The 22,831-nt window shown below is 41.0% G+C and overlaps 1 protein-coding gene across 3 annotated transcripts in view; it reads right to left on the bottom strand.

Annotated features, from left to right (window-relative positions):
- Positions 1 to 22,831, bottom strand: part of AK8 (adenylate kinase 8) — a 67,690-nt gene that overhangs the window by 9,387 nt on the left and 35,472 nt on the right. For 2 of the 3 annotated variants that reach the window (XM_057401601.1, XM_057401604.1), the window contains exons 11-12: positions 17,890 to 18,031; positions 473 to 543 (exon numbers count right to left, since the gene is read on the bottom strand). In XM_057401601.1, coding sequence (XP_057257584.1) covers positions 473 to 543; positions 17,890 to 18,031 — 213 coding nt within the window. The remainder of the gene's footprint in view (positions 1 to 472; positions 544 to 17,889; positions 18,032 to 22,831) is intronic. The other variant, XM_057401603.1, reaches the window with a different exon arrangement.

The following is a 22,831-nucleotide window of genomic DNA, read 5'->3' on the forward strand; positions in this document are numbered from 1 at the left end:
CTAAATCTGATTAAATATTAATGTGCCGTAGTATTAATTAAGAGAGAAAAAAGTCCATCAAGAGAACCCCAATATGTTTACTGTGTCCCCAGGAAGCTGGAAAATTTCACAATCAAGTGTGTAAATGTTCTAAAAAAGGGTCCTGAATATTTTATGAATATTTGTCATAAAACAGAAATAATAACCACTGTGCAGAGCTATTAGAATTAATATTTATGCTGCCCGCCATGAAATATTCATGGGGACGGAGAAAGGGGGGCCCGTAAGACAAGAATTAATTTACATTGGGCTTGGTTTACCCGCTGGCTTGATGTTTAAAGACGGGTTGACAAGCCTCCATATGAATCCGTCAGTCACTTGCAGCAGTAGGTGGGGTGAAGGCAGGGGGAGGCGGGGGGAAACGGGTCCAAGCTGCTGACAGCACACAGATTGAGTTTCTGACAGCCCTTAAAAAATCTAAACGGCCCCCCACCTTTTTTTCCTTCTTCCATTGCCCAAGGCGCTCTGTACTGCCACCGTTCATCCGATCTCCCCTTCCATCTGCTGAAATTAAGGAATTAATGAGCGCTATACACTTTACAGCGGGCCCCAGGAATGTTTACTGGTGATTAAATTATAATGCAGCCAAGCTGTATAATTCATGAACCAATTAAAGGAAGTGTTAGTTGATTTGATGGGATGAGGACGTACAAAAAGCATTTAACTAATAGGGAACCGTGGGCTGCCGGTCGCTTTGGCTTTCTCGGATTACGCGGCTAATTGCTCTGCTTTATAGGGCTGTCACAGATAGCCATACATATTTCATTGTTCTCAAATACTTCAATTGTTTGCTTTCGTGTTGCTGCTGTAATATGTAGAAGCTCAGCCAAACTTCAGTGTAGTTAAAGCACTACTCTGCAAAAGCAGGTTGCTTTGGGAGGAGGGAGGAATGAGAGGGGCAGGAGGAGAAGGCTGGCTGACAAAGGAGTAACTTAAAGCCTCAGAGTTAAATGTCACTCAGCAATTACATGATTAAAAGGTGCAACATATGATAGTCTTTTGTTTTACAACTTTTTGGACACTAATATTCTATGCTGACTTCACTGAAGAGAAAATATTGGCGTGCTAAGCTGCATTTCTTTTTTAATACTGTGGAGCAAAAGAAGGTGGAGAGGGAAGTAGATTTAAAAAACTTCATCAGGGAGGAGCTAGATTGCTGCGGTTATCAAGAATAACACATCGTGGTTTAACTTCCATGGATCGATATTCTAAAATACATGAGAGATGAAGGAGGTTGATTTCCCATTGGGAGAATGCTCCGTGTCTAATTCTGAGAGCTGCTGAGTTGTGCTAGCTACTCGTGCCAACAACTTCAGTTTATTACACAAGGAATGGGGGAATTTACCATTTCTGCTGTTTTGAAAAGTACTCCCCCCAGCTGACAGGCCACAGGATTTTATGAAATGGATTCTCTTGCTTTGAACAGGCCTATCAGTCAAGTTACTTCTGTCCTCACACGTTGTTCTAGCAATGAAATCCCCAACCCATATACAGAAGTACACATATTGCTGCAGGAATTAGGTGCTATCAGATGAACATCACAAACATGTGCATTAATTTGTGGTTAGACCCTGAAATCTACTGAATAAAGAACAAGCTGGTAAATACACTGTTTCTGCAGCTCAGTGGACTGCAAACTTCTGTGGGTCTCTAATGAGGTATACTGCCACCCACCTGAGGAGCACCATGGTAAATCTTCACCTCCTGTCTAATTTAGAGCTTTACATTTCAAAGTGTTGTACAAACACCAACTGAATGACTTTCAAGATATCCTATTATGTAAAGCTCATAATCTGGTTCATCCCTTTCCTTACAACCGCTCCCTCCAGGATTTGGCTTTGGAAAGCAGTCCCTGTGGAGTGCCCCCACTGATGCTCCGGTGGGCTTCTGCTCTACTGCACGGAGCATGAAATCCCCTCGCCAAATCTGCCCACACCAGTGAAGCCAAGAGGGGATGTTGGCCTGCCAGAAGCAAAACTCTGTGCAAAACCACACCAGTTTTAAGAAAGGTCGTGTTAGGCAGGGACAGCCAACAGCTGGGGCTAAGGATTGCTCTTCAAAACATGCCAGGTTCACTTTGACAGTCCAGTTATGAATCATCTCCCAGCCAAGCGCCACAACACTAAGAAAATCCATCCCTGCTCTCCTGTTGGAATTGTTCTGTTTTGTATAAAGAATTACATAAAACCAGAAAAGCAGAATATCTCTGTAGTTCGATGCAGGTGTTCATGAGGGAAGCGAGACGCATTCAGTGAATACTTGCTTTATTCTACAAAGCAGAGCAAGCCTAAGAAGCCCCAGAAAGGAGGTGAACATTCCACCTCCTATGGCAATGCTCAGATTAGCAGGCTAGGGTTTGTCCAGGTGGAGAGATAGGTGGGAAATTAAAAGAAAAATGATTTCTTGTATAGGTTGACCCTGATGTTAAAAAGATAGTATGCCAAGAAAAAAAATATATAACTCCCTTTATTCATAGCTAGTATATATTGTTAGTTTGTACCTAGCTTCTGGGTTAAGTAATGCAAAACTTTGGCTTAAGACGTTAGTTTAATAGGTAGTCTCCAAAATAAGGGATAATGACACCAGTTACACGGCAGGAAAACCTGTCATTAACCCACAGTGTGGTTGAGTAAAATGGAAATTGGATTGCCTGTTCTAGAAAATAGAAAGGTTAAGTTGTCTGGGAGATAAAGTTGATCCTCAGCCCACCTAAGTGGGCAGTGCCTGGGATCTGAAATATGACTAGCCAGATAATCACCTGGTCACTTAACACACACAGTTGAAAGCCAACATGTGATCTTGGTAGGCTTTGAATTATACCATTCTTGGATTAAAGACATCTGCAATTTGGTAAAAACCATTAAATATGCCTGGGATAACAACAAAAAGTGCGTATGTTTGTGTAAACAAACTAAATAACCTCACACACTGGTCCCAGAATCAGTGAGCTGCACCAATGTGGGCCTTACATGGGGAAAAAGCAGAGGTGGGACTCAGACCCAGGAACCACTTTCTGCCAATGATTGCAAACAAGGAAATGTCAGAACTTTCCAATGTCAAGATATCAAAGGCACTGCAGGAAGTATTTTCTTCCTTGCCTTTTAAGTGCCCTGGATATAATCAATCACACAAAAAAACCCCACTCCTATATTTTGGCTCAATGTGGAAAGGGCTATTTGCATTTCAATATGTTCAGCTTATACTGCCAATAAAAACATGGAATCATGAAGAAGAGATCAGGCCACTGGAGTGAAAAACAAGAGATGACACCCTGCAGACCTTTCAGATAAAACAACTCCTTGTAACATTTCTGTTGACGTCCCAGTATTTCTGAATGATTGGGTTTTCAAATGAGATCAGTCAGCATGCAAATGAGGCAACAGGATCAAGACATCTCCCATAGCTGATTGGATAGAGAAATTATCAAAAGACCCTTTTTTCATATCAAATTTCCATCACAAAAGGTCAAACTTTCAACTCCCATTACTTTTGCTAACTGCATTTCACTGTGCCTGCCAGCTCATTGCTGCTGCTGTTTCCAGAGGAAAAAAAGAGAAGTAACAAATGATTACATCCTCCCCCACATCTGTCACACAGGATGGACAAACATTTTCTAATCTTATACTATTTTTTCTCTACAGCCCTCAAAATCCTCGCAGCCAAAACATCACTTCTAACCTAATTGGCTATTCCCAGGTTGTTTTTATTTTTCTTATAGGCTTCTTTCTTATTTTCTAGCCTACAGACAGACAAGGGCATCAGCTCTGTTGCCAGAATGTTTTGTTCTACAGTTTGGCTATTTAAAATACTTTTTGATGTGTGCTTTTATATATTTCCTTGTGTTGTCTGGCTGTAGTGATGCCTAAATACTCACACAATGGATGTTCCAGAAAAACAAGAGACAAAGAAAGAGCATCATTTCCCCTGAAATCCTCACATAGCTGTATTTTCTCCTGCAGTCCATCCCTGACAACAAACATTGCTTGGCCTTCTGTAGATTTTGATCCATTCTTCTGGTGAACATCTGATCATGGCCTGAGACTCCAAGGCTTTGCCCTGCCTGCTCAAAACACTGAACTCGCGCAAATTCAGACGACTTACACCCTTGTGTCCAAGCAGAGGAGCAGCACAGCACTCCAAGGTCTCATCCACTGCTTTTCTAGGTTTAAAGCTGAATTTTGGAGCAGCAGAGATAGCAAGTGGGGCTAAGATGAATACAGGACTCAATGTATTTGTTGCTACTCCACCCATAAAAATTCTCTCTCAACATTCTTATCATTGCAACATATATAACCCATCAGATTAGTACCTAGAGATTTCTACTCTCCTGATTTTCTCTGTTGTTCTTATTAGTCAACAACTAAATGTTTCACAAAGCCATTTCCTACAGAAATATTTATGTTCCCAAATGTTTATTGCCCCCTCTATCATGATCAAGCTTTTATGAGCACTCTATACAGAACTCTGAATTAAAGACATAATTTCTGACCTATCAGATCTTGGCTTGACGCTGTGTTTGTCTGTTTTATACAGCAAGGCATTGTAGTGAACTACAGAATACCTTACAGAAAAACTAATTTATACAGTAAAGATATTTCCATCCAACATCGTGTACAGAAAGTTAATGAGGACCAGGAGGATGTAGGGTTTAGATTCCAGCAAAGGCATTTATTCATTGTGCTAGATTTTCTGAACAACCTTTTTAGGTAATTCCTACAGAGCTGTGGACATTGGGCTCTGTACCAAGCCAGACACAGCCTAGGTACAGAGCCAACAGAACTAGAAGGAGATGGAGGATGATCCTTGTAAGTGCTACACAAATGCATCTCCCTTGCTTGCTCCACATCACACGGGTATCTGCAGCTGCACAGAGTAATTCACTCTGCAGTGCACTCTCTATTTCTGCTGGTGGCTGTGAGCCATAACCAGTAAACAGACCACACTGTTAGCTGACTCCAGGATTACTCCTTCATCTTTGTTTTTTCATTTTTCTTCTCCTTCTGACCAAAAGTGCCTGTGGCAACTTGTGAATGTCTGTACGTACTCAGTAAACTAAACTTTTGGCCTCTTTATCATATCAGATCAAGGCAAAGTTGAGCTCCATTGTACTCAACAAATGCCAGTCATAGAACGCAGGAAGACTGTGCAGGTAAGTTCTCCAGTGGCAAAATAATGGTGATTGTATTTTGTCTATAGGTCTTTACTCTTCACAAATTTATTACTATTGAAACACTAATCTTCAGGCCACCTAAATGGATAAAAAGTCATTCTCTGAAAGGTTAACATTTGTAGTATTCTCTTTTTTTTCCTGGGACAGGTTTGGTCAAAAGATGTCCAGGATGAACTGGGGATCTCAGTCACCGGATAATGTCTGGAGTTCCCATGATTTAATAATGGGCTCTTCAATGTAGCTGAAAAAACTCTAAGAAGATCTGTGAACTGGAAGCTGTATTTGACATTCAGAACTGAGAAGTGGGCTTCCAACAATGAGTAACTGCATAGCAAGTGAGCCTTGGATTGACTGCACAGACAACTTCTAAACAGAGTGGGGATTTTATTTCATCTAAAAGGTACTATAGTTCAAACAAGACTCTGAATCTGTTGTGAATTACAATGGGTTTGGAATTAACCAAATTAACCAGACAGAACCCGACAGCTAATCAAAAATAAAAAGATGGATTTTTATTCTTAGAACTGTTTCAGATAAAAAGGATTCCTGTTCCTTAAGATGCCTAACAACTTTGCATGTCTGTTTGTACTCAGAAATAAATTGAAGGTAGGGGCACTCAACCTTCACTTGCAGTTTGTACACATGAGGAAAATGTGAAAAGCTGACTGTTTATGGTTTTTTTCTCCCTGATACAACATAGAATCCTCCCTAAGATCTGAATGGGAAAAAACCTGTTTACAAAAATCCAGTCCTCTGGTTCTTCCAAGGGCAAAACTTCCAGGTTACATAACAATGCAGGATTTTCAGACCATGCTATTCATACAGGCACACAAATCCACTGGCACAGAGCTGCTTCGTGCGCCGTGTGAGAATTGGGCATATTCACAAATATCAGACCTTCACAGCATGTTTTTACAAGGGCAGGGAGGAACCAGAACAGGTTTTTGTGTAGGCTTCCAGTAAAGGGCTTACACTGCCATTAACATCAATCAGCCCCAAATATCAGCAGTGATATAGCATCTTTCATTAAAACAATACTGCCGCTTCTTTCAGAAGAGCTGCCACTTGCCATTTCTTTTAGGTAATCAGATAGCTGTTAATTAATAAACCTGTCAGGTGAATCGTCCTGCTCCGGTCATCATTATCCATTCTGTAACAGAATCCTGCTATCATCACTGCTATCCACCCCATAGCTTCCAGCTCAATTAACTTAATGCTATGCAAATGAGAGGCTCTCCTCATCATTAGCTTATAGACCACAAATGTTAATAACATAATTGGGCCTTCAACAGGGTAATTAGACACAATTTCTTCCATTAGTCTTACAAGGCTAATTATTGTTGATAGGAGAGAGGGGATGAGTCCCAGTGCTGCATGCAAAGAGGGGCAGCTGGTTAAAGCAAATATAGACAAAACATCAACAAGGTAAAACAACAGTTGAGATCTATAGCAGGGTCAGGTAGGGGTAAGGGAAGGACTGTGGCATGATGAGAAACTTAGGAACCACCTGAGAAATTCTGTACAAGTCAGGAACTAAAACCAAATATCCAGCCTGAATCTGGACCCCCCCTTACACTTTGCAGTAAATCAACATGATGCTTAAGAAATCAGAGGAAGCCACTCAAGATTTTGCAGACAGGACAATGTGGAAACTGCACTGAACAAACTTCCTAGGTTTGTAATGCAAATACACAGCTACAGAAGAGACCTTAAGAATTGCATCTGGTCTTACATCTTCCCTGTCATTACACCCAAGCTTCTCTCCTGCCATCAGTGGTTTTGCTGTGTTTTGTTGGATTTTTCTGAGTAACAGCTACTTGCTTTAATAATTACAGAATTGGAATATAAGGAATTCTTTAATAATTACAATGCAAAATGCATTTCAGCAGTTTATTCACAGTTAATAAAAGGCTGGATTCAGTATAATGGAGTGGCAGTAACAGTTTTAGCAAAAGAAAATAAATGGCAGAAAGTTTCCAAACTGAGATTATAATTTGAATGGTGCAATGAAAGGTAAGGGCTTGCTGCTGCACCAGTTAATCCTATGCAGTCTCCTCCATGGAGGTTAGAAATGTACAACTGGAAAGAGACTTCTGTGAAGGAACTGTACTTTTAAAAGGAGAAAGTGAACTTTACAGAAATATGGCAAGTTCACCACATACTTTGCTTTGACAGTTCAGTGTTTTACTGCAAACACTGCTAAGAAAAATACGGCAATCTGAAGAGCCCCCAGGACTCAAGGGGTTGAGAAACCAGATGATTTCTTTATTTTGTTCCTATTTTCTTTAACGTTGAGGCACATTTAGAGCCAGTACAAATCCTTCGATTTCACTAGAAGTATCTGAGGAGGAACTGCTCTTTCTATATACTTAGCCTGAAAATCAGCTTAAATTATGTTCACAAAGTAGCAGCATTTTCTAGCAGGTTAAATAAAACAATCATTTTGTAAGTGGCTGCACCTTGATCTTGGGTCAGTTATATGAAAAGAAGAATAGAATTAGAAACCGTGCATTTGTCAGACAGAAGGGATCATTCCTACATCTTTCCCACAGAATAAGCTATGACAATTTTCAGTTCTGCTCTTTAAATTGCCCTGTACTTGCAATACTTACTAGAAAATTCTGAGCAAATATCTTGTTCCAAGGCAAACAGCAGTAAATCCACTGATGTTTTAATGAAGATTACACTTTCTAATCCTCATGGTAATGACAAACTAGTCTCCATTCAATATGCAATATTACTTGACAGTTTTAATCACCCAAGCCGTATTATATTTGCTACAGACAGATGCACTTGTCTTCCCAGATCTTCAGCTTGGAGAATCTAAGCAAAAGAAGCATAATGCCTGTTCTGCCTGTGGTTTTCAGTATGGGCCAATTTTGCCACACACGCTAGCTCTGAGTAATGGCTTACTCAGGGAATAGTCTCAGGCCCAAAGAGACTACTAAATCAGAGCATGGCTGGCACAATCTTAAGTTTTAATTCCAGAATTCCTGAATTTTAGTAATGATGGAGTTCAAAGGTAATGTGCATTTGTAATGTAGTTTCTCAGTATCAGACAGCAATTGCAGTAACAGGCTTCCATAAATTCAGTTTTAACCTGTACAGATGTAATGGTGACACTTTCCACTACACCAGGTTGCTTCAATCACCATGCAGCCTGACCTTGAACACTGCCAGGGATGGGGCAGCCACAGCTTCCCTGGGCAACCTGTGCCAGTACCTCACCACCCTCACAGGGAAGAGCTTCTGCCTAAGAGCTCATCTCAATCTCCCCTCTTTCAGCTTAAAGCCATTCCCCTTGTCCTATCTCTACATGCCCTTGTAAAAGTCCCTCTCCAGATTCCTTGTAGGCCTCCTTAAGGTATTGGAAGGCTGCTATAAGTTCTCCCCAGAGCCTTCTCTTCTCTAGGCTGAACCACCCCAACTCTCTCAGCCTGAATGTTATCCTGGATGTTATCTACTGTTCTTACAGAGTTTTCTCTCTCTCCAGTTAGGTATTGAGTTCAGGCAGTCTTGATACCAGTGGCATCTTCTGAGAAAAATGGTTTCAATCTATAGGTGATAGCAGTCTTCACATCTCCTAATATCTCCTCATTTGTGAGAGAGAGCTACTGCAGAAGAACAACCCTCTTTTCAGCAGCAAAAAGAATGGCAGGATTTTGCATGTGGCTTTGGGTGCTTAAAATACAAAAATAAAAATATTGACTTAGAAGTAGAAGCTTTTCTCCTTTCTCTTCCTGGAGACTTAGGAAGCTTATTGAAATCAGAGACCTCCTTAATTGCTGTATCCAGGATTTCACCACACAAACTCCATCAAAAGGAGCTTGTATGAGGTAACTTCTAAAAATAATACCTGCCTCCCACAGCTGATGCCAAATATACCTTCTATTCATGTTGGAACAGAATAAACTTGTGAGAGCAAATGCAGCATCCTACTGAAAGCCAATGGAAGAATTTTAAATCTGAGTTTGAGGTTTTGCTATTGTTGGCTCAAGATGCACATTAAGCCCTTTCCCCAGGATAGAAAGGTTCCTATGGTACTGATACAGGACAGGTAGAATGTACAGAAGTGATAAGTTTTTACTGTAATCATCCAGTCTGCTTAAGGAGCTGCTTCCATCAGTTTTGTGTAGGGCAAGAGCCTGTGTGTGTGCAGCTTTTGCACTGCCTGTGGAGAATTAGTTGTCACTATTAAGTAGCCCATGGGTGTGACTGCTTAACAGAGCCTTCATGCCAGAGCAATTACACCTTTCTATGCACAGCTGTTACACATAAGGTAACTGGAGCTTCCCTGATATATTTTGCCCATTACAGACTGCTCAGCAATGCCTTTTGCAACAGAGGCAGACCATGAAACAAAGATAATGGACTTAATTAAAATCTTGTCAATGAACAGGGTAAGTCTCAAAACACTTGCATGGAGAGCTAACACAATGGCTGAAATGTTGTAGCTTGGAAAAGGCTACAAGGGTAGCAATTATGGGTTAAACTGGTTCTACTCACTCAGTGAAGCTGATGGATCACTCACCAATCCAGGTGAGAGGAAGATTCATTAAGTTTGCCCAGTAAACACAATCTGTAATGGATTTTGTTTGGGAAGAAAAACTTTGTGATGAAGACTTCATCACCTAAACCACACTTTCCAAAATACATTTCTGTTTCATAAATCCAGCACTGACCTCAAGAAGATCCTGCCCCTTTAGTTTCCAGTGTCTCGGCCCTTAGTTTTTACCAAACCAGTCACTCTGCCTTTGAACATGCCAGGGAGGACAAAAAGACTATCTGAGATGGGAGAATTGATATCCAAAGTGCTAATAAAAAGGCAACCAATTAGCATGAGTGAAGACAATAGTCAGTAAACCAGCAACTATATAATGGCTCTGGTAAGAGTGAGCTGCTTTCTAATCAGAAGAGACAAAAAATGAGAATGACTGAAACAGAATTCATCTGCCTATTATTTTTACTACACTTTCTATAAATTAAGCAAAATCCTACATGAGGCACTTGGACTTTTCCTACTGTTTCTCTCCCTCCCTGGTGCAGGCAAATTTAATTCTACTGATTTAGTACCTTGATTACCATATTATTTTTCTAGTGTTTTGTTTTTTTTTTCTCCCTGAAAACGAGGAGAAAATAAGATATAATTATAGTATTTCTTCTTTGTTCCTCATCAGATTTTTGTATGCCACCAATTAAAACCACATCTATTATAAATACACAATATCCATCGTTTAAATTAGGCCAAAGTTTTAAAAATGCCCTGTAAGATTTTCCCATGTCAGAATAATTCAATCACTATTATGTTTCCTTGATGCAACTATTTTGGGACTTAGCTTGTTCCTTGATAGGATTTTAATTAAGTCATTTACATTTAATTTCCAAATATGTAGCTGTTACAGGAGGCAGCAAGGAAATGAACAGCCAAAAAGAAACCTGAAGAGAGCCAATCTTTAACAAAAATATTTCTGATATAAAAATGAATCTGAGGAATACATATTCAGTGATAAGTATTCCAGTCCATGTCTGGTAAACTCTCATATAATGGCAGCATGGTAGGGTCACAGGGGTTCTATTAGCTCAATTAATGAGGAGTAAGATAAGGCTAACACCTAGCTCTTCAAACGGCTAAAAAATAGAGCTGATAGTAATGGAGTTATTAACCTTCGCCAGCCATTGAATTTTGCTGCTGATTCAAACTCCATTTCCTAGTTCAGGCCTCCATTAATAGGCTGTTTATTATCCCTAATCCACATTGGGATCAGCTGCAGAAATACGAAAGCCCCATGTAAAGACCAACTAGTTAAAATAAAAATATTCTTTTCCATTCTGATTTTTCCCTTTTCAACGTATTCACAGATTCTACCTTAGAAATTAGGAGCTTCGTTATCCTGTACTGTTTGAATACAGGTTCTTAGCAGTGTGATAAAAAAGAAGCTTTAAATATATTATGTAAAAAGATGACATAATCAGGGATACAGCCACACCATTTTGAAGACCAAATAAAACACTGCTGGAAAACTTGCACCAGAGAAGCAAGTGCTGTTTATTTTCTCTACGGGGAAAGAGAAAACTATAATATTGGAAAAATGGATATTTGAGATATTATAGATGTATTGTTTGATCAATCCTCAAGTTCATCCCTCCCCTGCCCAGCTTTGTCTGTCCACTTGTATTGTTTGTAGATTCAACTGTAATATAATTAGTCAATACTGAAATATAAATCAATTGACCCTGGATTCAGATCAGATGGAAAAAAACAAAGGAAATGATGGAATAGGGGAACTGAGAATCCCAGGACACACTTAGCAGCAGAGCCCATCAGCACAGATGCTTTATCAGCTTGAGGAGAACTCTAACATGAACCAGGCTACAACTTTAACTACAGAGATCTTGAGTTAAAGGGTTTTTAGGCTACTCACTGAGTCTGTACACACTCAGTTGAGATTTGTGACACTTTGTGATTTTTCAATACGTTTTCAATGAAAGCAACACTGTATTCATAGAATCATAGAATAGTTAGGGTTGGAAAGGACCTTAAGATCATCCAGTTCCAACCCCCTTGCCATGGGCAGGAACACCTTATGCTAAATCATATCACCCAAGGCCTCGTCCAACCTGGTCTTGAACACTGCCAGGAATGGAGCATTCACAACCTCCCTGGGCAACCCATTCCAGTGCCTCACTGCCCTAACAGGAAAGAATTTCCTTCTTATATCCAATCTAAACTTCCCCTGTTTAAGTTTTAACCCGTTACCCCTTGTCCTATCACTACAGTCCCTAATGAAGAGTCCCTCTCCAGCACCCCTATAGGCCCACTTCAGATACTGGAAGGCTGCTATGAGGTCTCCACGCAGCCTTCTCTTCTCCAGGCTGAACAGCCCCAACTTCCTCAGCCCGTCTTCATACAGGAGGTGCTCCAGTCCCCTGATCATCCCCGTGGCCCTTCTCTGGACTTGTTCCAACAGTTCCATGTCCTTTCTCTGTTGAGGACACCAGAACTGCACACAATGCTCCAGGTAAGGTCTCACAAGAGCAGAGTAGAGGGGCAGGATCACCTCCTTCGACCTGCTGGTCACGCTCCTTTTGATGCAGCCCAGGATACGGTTGCTTTCTGGGCTGCAAGCGCACACTGCCTGCTCATGTTCATTTTCTCATCAACCAACACCCCCAAGTCCTTCTCCGCAGGGCTGCTCTGAATCTCTTCTCTGCCCAACCTGTAGCTGTGCCTGGGATTGCTCTGACCCAGGTGTGGGACCTTGCACTTGTCATGGTTAAACTTCATAAGGTTGGCATCAGCCCACCTCACAAGCGTGTCGAGGTCCCTCTGGATGGCATTCCTTCCCTTCAGGGTATCAACCGAACCACACAGCTTGGTGTCATCGGCAAACTTGCTGAGGGCGCACTCAATCCCACTGTCCATGTCAGCGATGAAGATGTTGAACAAGACCGGTCCCAACACCGATCCCTGAGGGGCACCACTCATTACTGGTCTCCAGCCAGACATTGAGCCATTGACCGCAACTCTTTGCATGCAGCCATCCAGCCAGTTCTTTATCCACCGAGTGGTCCATCCATCAAATTGATGTCCCTCCAATTTAGAGACAAGGATGTCGTGTGGGACAGTGTCGAACGCTTTACACATGTCCAGGTAGATGACATCAACTGCTCTACCCCTGTCCATCAGTTCTGTAGCCCCATCATAGAAGGCCACCAAATTGGTCAGGCAGGATTTCCCCTTAGTGAAGCCATGCTGGCTGTCACCAAGCACCTTGTTGATTTTCATGTGCCTTAGCATGCCTTCCAGGAGAATCTGCTCCAAGATGTTGCCAGGCACAGAGGTGAGACTGACTGCTCTGTAATTCCCTGGGTCATCCATTTTCCCCTTCTTGAAAATGGGGGTTATATTTCCCTTTTTCCAGTCATCGGGAACTTCACCTGACTGCCATGATTTTTCAAATATGATGGCCAGCAGCTTCGCACTTCATTTGCCAGCTCCTTCAGGACCCGTGGATGGATCTCATCAGGACCCATGGACTTGTGCACATTCAGATTTTTAAGATGGTCTCGAACCACTTCCTCTCCTACAGTGGGCACAAGGTCTTCATTCTCACAGTCCCTGCATCTGCCTTCCAAGACTTGGGTGGTTTGGTCAGAGCCTTTGCCAGTGAAGACCGAGGCAAAGAAGTCATTCAGAACCTCAGCCTTCTCCAAATCCTGTGTAGCCAGTTCTCCTGAGAGGGCCTACATTCTCCCTAGTCTGTTTTTTTATTTGCTATGTACCTGTAGAATCCCTTCCTGTTATCTTTAATACCTCCAGCTAAGTTTAATTCTAACTGGGCCTTAGCTTTCCTAACCTGGTCCCTAGCTTCCTGGACAACATCCCTGTACTCTTCCCATGCCACCTGTCCTTGCTTCCACTTATTATAAGCCTCTTTTTTCATTTGAATTTTCCTCAGCAGCTCCTTATCCATCCAAGGAGGTCTCCTGGCCCTCCTGCTGCATTTCCTTCTGGTTGGGATGCAACACTCCTGAGCTTGTAGCAGGTGATCCTTGAATATCAACCAATAGTCTTGGGCCCCTCTGCCCTCTAGGGCTGTATCCCATGGAACCTTCCTAAGCAGGTTCCTGAAGAGGCCAAAGTCTGCTCTTTTGAAGTCCAGGGCAGTGAGCTTGCTGCACGCTCTTCTCACTGTCCCGAGGATCTCAAATTCGAGCATCTCATGATCGCTGCATCCAAGGCTGCCCTGGAGAGTCACATTTCCAACGAGCCCTTCCCTGTTGGTGAGCACGAGGTCAAGCATGGCACCTCTCCTTGTCGGCTCCTCTATTACTTGCAGAAGGAAGTTGTCTTCCACACAATTGAGGAACCTCCTGGATTGCTTGTGCCAGGCCGTACCGTCCTTCCAACAGATGTCAGGGTGGTTGAAGTCACCCATGAGAACAAGGGCCTGTGAGCGTGAGGCTTTTCCTATCTGCCTATGGAGTGCTTCATCCGCAGGTTCTCCTTGATCAGGCGGTCTGTAACAGATCCCCACAGTAATGTCTCCCATAGCTATATTCCCTTTAACCCTGACCCACAGACTCTCTGTGGACTGCTCACCTGTCCCCAGACACAGTTCCATACTCTCCAGTCTATCCCTAACATAAAGGGCAACTCCCCCTCCCCGCCTGCCAGGCCTGTCTTTCCTAAAGAGCCTGTAACCTTCCATTCCAACACTCCAGTCATAGGAGCCATCCCACCATGTTTCTGTGATGCCTATTATATCATACCCCAGTAGACATGCACACATCTCTAATTCCTCTTGTTTGTTCTTCAATAGTCTACACACACGAGATATTCCAACAAATATCACAGTATCATCCAACAGATTATCAGCAATTAGGAGTAATGGAGTTGAGATAAAACTAAAAAAAGGTTATGTTAACATATATACATCCAGTGTTACCCTCAAAACTGAATGAAGTTCTGGCTGTCCCATCAAATCAAAAGAATTTAGAGAAGGTAGAGAACAGGGAGACAGGATGATCAGAATAGTGAAATGACTTTTAGGAAAACAAAGGATAAACAGACCCAAGTTCTTTGCCTGGGAAAGAGATGACTGAACAGTCATACACAAGCAGCTTATAAAATCAGGAGTGCTAGGAGACATGAACAGGGAATGCTTATACCTGTTTCTCAGTAGAAGAAAGGAACCCAGAAAAAACACTGTGAAGTTTTTTCATGTGACAGTCAGTGAAAAAGTGAAACTCCTTTCCATATGATATACGGTGGAGGCCAAAAGGACAGTGTTGAAAAAGAGACTGTAAAGTCAAGCAAAATGGGCTATTAGACAGTTGTCCAGACGACCCTCTAAGCTCAGGGAGTTCTTAAACTACTGATTGCCTTCAACTGGCCTGGAACCAACACACAGCTGGTCAAAAACTAGCTAAAGCTAACGACAAGAGATATTGAACAGATGATACTGCTGCTGCGGAGTCTTATTTTAACTGTAAGTTTGGGAGAGAGCAGAAGGGGTAAGAAATATTTTGGTAGATACCAAATAGAGCTTTTCAGCATATTAGAACTATCTATGGTTTTACTATGTATTTCTTATTGTTGCTCAAGCATCGAAAATTAAAAACTAAAATACCTATTCACATGCATTTGGATGTGGAACTGAATTCAGTCCTTTGCATTAGTAGTTCCGAGCTTCAGATGCCAACCTGTAATTAGATTTGGATTCCCACTTACCATAGGCACTAAGTGGTTAATGGTGCTCTTTTACCAGATAGCTGAGAGTCCACTAATAGATTCAGCTTCTTATTTGCCCTAAAGGCTGCCACAGTTCAATGTGATTAGGATCCTGTCCACTTAAGCAGTAACTGCTTCATAGGGAGGAACATAGAAAGCAATACATGTCTTCTCTGAGTACAGAAAGAGCAGTCTTTTAGTCGACAGGTTTTGTCCGATAAGGCAGGTTTTCCTGCATCAGGCTGTAAGCAAACCTTTGCTCTACTGCAAATTCTAATTTAAAGAAACCCCTGTACCTTACTTTTTCAGTGGAAAAATGAATTATTTTCCTTTTTGTTCCAGGGTAGTTCTTTGGGTGCAGTGGCTGATGCTGTATGAGTTTTTTTATTATTACATTTTAACAAACTTTATAGCCCATTTTGTTTGTTTTCAAATAACTTTATTTTCCTTCTTTTCTACCATCAATTACTAGGTTTGTTTTTCTTTCCATAAGATGGAGGAGTCAGGAGACTGATCCTGCTCAATGCTGTATAATTTAGTATTATGTGTACTAGCTTTATGAGGTGGGAGTCAGATAAAACATAGTATTTGAACACTAACCATTTATTAGCTCTAAGGAATAGATTTGTGACTTGACAAGCAGACAATAACTCTGGGTTCTGATCAGCCAAAGAGGTCTACTTTGAGTTCAAAACACAGAGTAACATACTCTTTCACAAATAATTTTGTTTACTGATGTGACTAGATTTTAATAATAAACTTGATATATATGTAAATTTATTTTAATCTAATTTCATCAACAGAGCCCTCCTAAAAATGAGACTTTGTAGATTGCTCTGTGTCTGATTTATAGATTTCTGCATCCTATTCCCAGATTGATTTCAAGGCTATAATTCTATCAGGTTTTTCTCCTGATGTCAGAAACACCACCTCTGCAGATAGTGTTTTATAACTAGCATCACAACTGAAACTGAATTACTGCCCTGCTATCCTATGCTGCAATATGTCCTTTTGTTTATAATCACCCTCTCTCCCTTATATACCTACTACTTCAGTTGCCTGGAAAATACCAGCTCCAAAATCAATCAGATAGCATGATGTCTATTTTTGTCCCTTACTTCAACCCCTGTAGAAAATTGGAGGGGCCAAATTCTTAACTCATATGGGTATGCAGAGCTCTTTAAAGAAAATGGAAGCTGAGCAACCGGCTCAGTGCCTGATTTCCACACATACAATTTTATGAGTTGTTCTTCTTCACTTGATGAGGTCTTGATCCTGTAAAGGAGCACCTGGCACTCAAATATTTGAGTATTCACAGTGCTCTCAGATACATGTTTAGGGACTCAGGACCTACCTTCTGAATGCACATGAGGAATAATCCATGGGAAATGTTACTTAACTGCTAAGTAACATTTCAAGATTCCTTTTCCCTTTTTTCATTAAATGGATCCTTGCTTAAGGTATGTACCATCTTACTTTTAATAAAGCAAGCCACTGCTGTTTTCACATACTTTCACATACTTGATACCATGACTTCTGCTAACTCCCTCCCTTTTCACTCTCCTCTCTTCTCTCTCCAACTCAGTCTTACCCTTTCACATCTTTCCACTATGCCCTCTATAGAGGAGGGGACTGAGGGCAGCCACACAAAAGACACAGGAAGAGTAACTTTGCCAATTTAAAGGCTTACGTGGGTAATACACCTTTTCCACTATGAGTTTTCAAGTAAGAATAACATCCTGGAAGCATAAAAGTCTACAGATTTCCAGTGTGTGCCTCTGGAATGGCCACTATGTCAGCCAGCGGTATGGACTGAACCAGGAACCATTGGGAGGGGAATGGAAAAGCCTGTCAGTTTTGATGAGTACACCAGCATCTCAAAACCTCACCGCCTTTGGACCAGTTGTAAAGAGTAACCCTATTTTATTTGCCTGACAGTCACAACAGTTCTCTTTTGATGCTCATTTCTCTTGTATTACATTTCTGAACACTTCATTATAGCTCAAATAAAATATAATTCTCATGTTGTTTTTAATTATTTCACAAAACCCAAATGTCTCATAATGAGCTTCTCACAATACTAATATATTTCTATGACATTATGCCAACGCTAAAGAAAGAAGATGTAGATCCCCCTCCTGCTGCAAATAAAATACACCTTCTGATATAATCCAAATTTTAATCCATTTCTTATGCTTTGCCTTTAGAGGCGACTCAAACAAATAACCAGAACAACAAACCTCTTCTCTCTCCCACAGTTTGGCCATCTGGAGGATTTGTAAGGCCAGCGCTCCATTTCCTACTCTCCAGGAGCAAGACCCCTTTTCTAGCTAAGGAAGTAATAAATAAGATGCAATGGCTTATACAATGCCAATAAAGATAAGTATCTTTCCATAAACAATTTTTTCATATATGTAATGTTGTGATTACTAAATGTATATCGTACCTGTTTGGAACAAAATGAGATTCTTGCAGTTGTTCTCCCTGCTCCACATCTCTTGGGAAGCCATAAAGCACCCATCCATTGGTCATGCAGTCTAGTGCACTTAAGCGTTCCGTCAGGATCTTCATCACAAGCTCATCTGGGACTGCAAAGAATTCAAAAGATGTTTTTTATTTTGTATGCTGAGTCTGCAATTAAGGAAAATACATGCTACTTTTTCTGGTTAGACTGCTATAGGAACTAAAACACAAAAGAGTTATTCCCATTTATGATTGATAGATTATGGAGAGAGGAGTTACTGTTGACTTTTACATCTTTACAGTGGTACCATGGAACCCCAAACTTGTAAAGAACTGCAGGACTAAAGCAAAGTATTTGGTAAAAACTGATGCCTACAAAATTCTGCAATGTAGTTTTTCCTCTCAGCCCTATTGGGTTGATGTCACAGTGAAATGTGTGACACAATCTCATCAAAATGCAAAAATAATGACCTGACTTGTGAAAAAGAAACCCTAAAACAGGAAAGAAATTTCTGTAGCATTCTGTATTTAACTTCACAGATGACAATGGCTCTGCCACAGCAGGCTGGGTGCAGTACTTCTTCCATTTGCCCAAAGGCTTGAAGCTTTTACAACTGAAAATAGATTTCTGAAATGTATTTCAAGTAGTGTAATTACTGCATTGATGGCTCCTAATTTTAGAGATAAAAGTTTTCTTTATTATTATTTTTCTTTAGGGCAAGAGAGATCATCAGCAAGATGATGACTGGGGTTACAATTACTATGCAGCTTTTAAAACACTATTTAATGGGACATAATGGTAAGGAGGCATCCTGCGTATTTTCACTGAAATATTTCAATCAGACACTTAAACATCTTTGTTTATCTATGTATATCTTGTGATTTTATTTTATTTTTTTTACAGAAGAATTAAATGTTCCAGTTCACCAAGAGTGATTATAAAATTTCCAAGGACTCTTGCAATTGCTGGGCTTAGTGTTAAATAACCCCAAAGAAAGGTCAGCAAAATCACCTCAAGCTACTTCCCAAAGAAGCAGACTAAACAATTTTCAAGCAGCGAGGAGAGCCCCTTCCCTTTATTTGTACAGTATGTCTTATACACTGTTGCCTCTACTGGAAACAAGTGATAAAAAATGCTACATAAATCCACATCATGGAATGTTGATGTTTTGATACTCACTCTGCCATCACATCTGCATACAAAAATACAACAACAATTGCTCGTAGGAGAGTAAAAGTGTCACATTTCTAACAATGCAATTCGCTTTAGGACTAGCTGACAGGAATGTGCCTGTATTTTAGTAGAGTACATTATTAGCAGTGCACATTCATACCCTGAGTACAAGCAGGTTTTAAACCACAATGATAGAATCCACTTGCTTCCTGAAATTTAACATTTCCTAATGACTTAAACCTCTAGCATGAAATTCATTACTTCTCCTTTAAATAATCAAATTACTGAGTTTACAGAATTGCGCTCAGGATTCAATGTACCAGCAAAAAGGGAGGAAAACCACAGGGAATTAATTAGAAAACAGATTAGTGTATTAATTGAGGATATCTACTTCACATGATAAAAAAAAACAAACCCAGGTTAAGGGGATGAATATTCTCCATCTGCTGAAAGAAAAAAGGGATGGAATAAAACCAGACACTTGACAGAGAGCAAAATGACAATGCAAAACTAGGCATTCCATTAAAAATAGGATTCACAAAATTAACTACACAATAGCGCAGCAGCAGGCAGAAACGTTATTAGGCAGATGATACTTATCTAAGACCTGAGCTGCAGGCAGGCATAGGGGGGGTAACAGCAGAATTTCAGTGCTCTTTACAGGGCAGTTGTTCTCCCCACCCTCCAGGTTACAAGAACTAATTCAAATCCAAGACATCCTAGTAGGAAAAAAGAAAATCCCACCTTCTCTTTCCCCAGGATGTATTCCATACAAAGACTAGTGCAATATTCCTGTACTCCTGAATCTCTGGCTGCAGCACTAAATTTTCTGTATTGCTGCATGCTATTTTATCATGATTCCTACTGGAATCATTAACGTGGATTTACAAGGATGCCAAATTACATGTTTGGTTTGGGTTGTTTGTGGTGTGTTTTTTTTTTCTGGAAACATTTTCAGAATGCTTAAAACAGTTTTGCAATGGATTGGGATAAACCCTACAAACCCTGAGTGAAACTGCACTAAAGTGGTATTCTGCCAGAGCCGACATCCCTGTGAGCCGAATAGGGAATCCGAGGCAGAGCCTGAAAGCCCCAGGAATGCCACAGAGAAATAAGGTGGTAGGCTGGGCTGTTGAGCTTTCAGCAGATCATAGGAGATTCTCCAGTTCCAGGGGCCAAATAGCTTCAATCCTGCATATGGGAAGTAGAAACATTACAGCCTACAAGAAAATTAGAAAGGAATTGTGATGGGAACCAGGCAGCATCCTCTCTATGTGATCACTTCCCACAGGCCTTCTGCGAATCCTTATGATCAAAATCCTCCAATTTGGTCACTATTTTTGAGCAAAATTGAAGCAATCACAAGAGGGGAAGAAAACAATCAAGATGAAGTGGCAATGAATTAGTAGTTTATCTAATGACATGTTAGGTCTGGGGTATCTTGAGTAACACTGGGGATGTGTTCTAACCCTGACACCCTGCTAATTTCAGTGATGACTGACTAGAAGATACCAGCAATACACTTTAGATTGTTTGTATGCTCATGTACATATATACATCACTGAATAATATAGATGCTTACATATTTTCTGTGCCTCCCTCTAAAGCTTGATGGTGAGAAATAAAACATAAACAAGTCAGGCAGCAAGCTCTGCTCTCCTCTTGATTAGCAAACATACCTATCACTTCAACACAATAGGGGAACATAGCTTGTTGGCTGTTCAATGGCATTACAAAGTACATCAGCTGCCCTTGAACAGGAATAGTCACACTTAGAACAGCTGCATTAAAACTGTAAAACATCTTCCACAGACCAGAGGGGGATAAAAAAAGGAAGCAAAAAGGAAGAAAGAAATCAGTATTATTCTTATTTTGCTGCAGTACAGACAGAGTAGGTAATGAAGAACTCTGCAATATGGTATTCCTTTTCACTCATGTGGAACTGTCTCTTGAATGTAAGGCAAATTAATAACCTGTAATTGGAGGGGCACATGGTCTGTAAGTAACTAGCCAGAGGTCTCCTGGCCTTAAACACATGACCCAGTGGGCTATATAGCAAAGTAAAATTTAGAGCTTTTCTGATGAGACAGTCAATCTACATGTTTTAAGTAGATTATGAAGCACAAGAGCTTTGAATAATCAATTCCTTTTCAACATAAGCTTGTGTGAGTTTCCAACTCTGAAAGTTGGGGGAATGAGACTCTAGAGAGACTTTACTTTATCATTAGAGAAGTCCAAAGATAAGTTTCTTGTCAAAATTACAACGTGCTACAAAGAGATATCCAGATTAGGTAATGTGGAAGCACATCTCTATTAAGGCGAGAAATGAAAGTGCAGGAGTAAAATTCACCCCTCAGACATAATGCTGCAGAGCTGCTGAGCTACAGTGATGCCCTGTGCCGACAGCACCATACAGAACTGTGGACCACGGTCATGGTGAACCTCAGAAATGGTATATGTGGCAGAATGAGGCCAGCTCCATACAGAAATGTAATTTATTCATGCATACATCCTTGCCTAACATGGATACTACACACCAAACCTCCTTTATCTCCTGTTCTGTCTCAACCATGTTAATGGTCTAGACTACACAGCTGAATTAGCAGCTGTGGACCTAAGAAGTGATCTAATCAATTCATGGCTATGATCAGGCAGGGGACAGGCAATAGAGGCTTAAAGTGCTCCTGCTCATGCTGGAACTGCTGTGTGGACACATAGGGATTTTCTATCTCCAGGGCTGTCAATCATCAGACCATTTAAAAAATAAATTTACTTCCCAGAGCTTCAAAGGTTTTCAGAGGTAGAAGGTACTCCTTAGGAAAAGCAATTCCTCATGAAACTCATAGGAGTGTGGCCCATTAGCTCTTACCCAACCGATAGATCTGCAGGACTAATAGAAAACTGAATCAGGCAATCAGTTACAAAATCATGCCATCTGCTCCAGACAAAAGTAACAGAATGTTAAAGGCACATACTTGGGAGATTACAGGGCACTATTCTCCTATAGCTTCAGTGCTGTCAGTGCTCCAAGCTATACGATTATCATATTTAAATTGATTCCTCCTCCATATATTGCACTGACTCACTTCTCCAAACCTATAAAAGCTCAATTTTAAGTCCAGCATAAATGCATCTGCATTTGCAGCTTTGTGCTGCAAAAAGTTTCAGGTCCTTTAGACAGTATTGTCCATTTATCCTTTACCCTTCTCTTGAAGAATTTTTTTAGGTTAGGTCTGCAGACTTTCACAGTTAATTCAGATGCCTGAGGCTTGACAGTTAACATCTTGCCCTGAGTATAAACTACCGCCAAAGGCTACTTCCCTGGATTGTCCTGTCAATCCTAAATTTAGCAAAGCGTGAGATTTGCTTATTTTATTGTTCTATAAACTCTGGGTTACCCACAACAGGTCATTTCATGCAGGTCTTTTAGAGAAGCATTCTATTTTCTCACCCACATTAAGGTCCGCAGAGACGGTAACAATTATAAATGGGTTTTAACGCGTCAGACAACAATTCAGCAGTGATTTACCATCCCATAGGTCGATCGGTATTTGAATCTAACCCTGCCAACACCCCAGATTCGTGACCACGGGCTGCTGCCCCGTTCCACAGCGCACAGCCTGCTGTAGGCAATAAACCCTCACCCCGGTACCTCTCGCTTTGGGGGGCACAGGCCGCTTTATACCCGCAAGCGCCGAGGCGCGGGGGGAGCCCCGCCCGGCCGGCCCAGCTCCCTTGTTCTCTACCGCCA

Source organism: Pezoporus wallicus, unplaced genomic scaffold (assembly GCF_028554395.1).
Source record: "Pezoporus wallicus isolate ANWC-B61680 ecotype Strahan unplaced genomic scaffold, APGP_CSIRO_Pwel_v1 contig_8013, whole genome shotgun sequence".
Lineage (NCBI taxonomy): Eukaryota > Metazoa > Chordata > Aves > Psittaciformes > Psittacidae > Pezoporus > Pezoporus wallicus.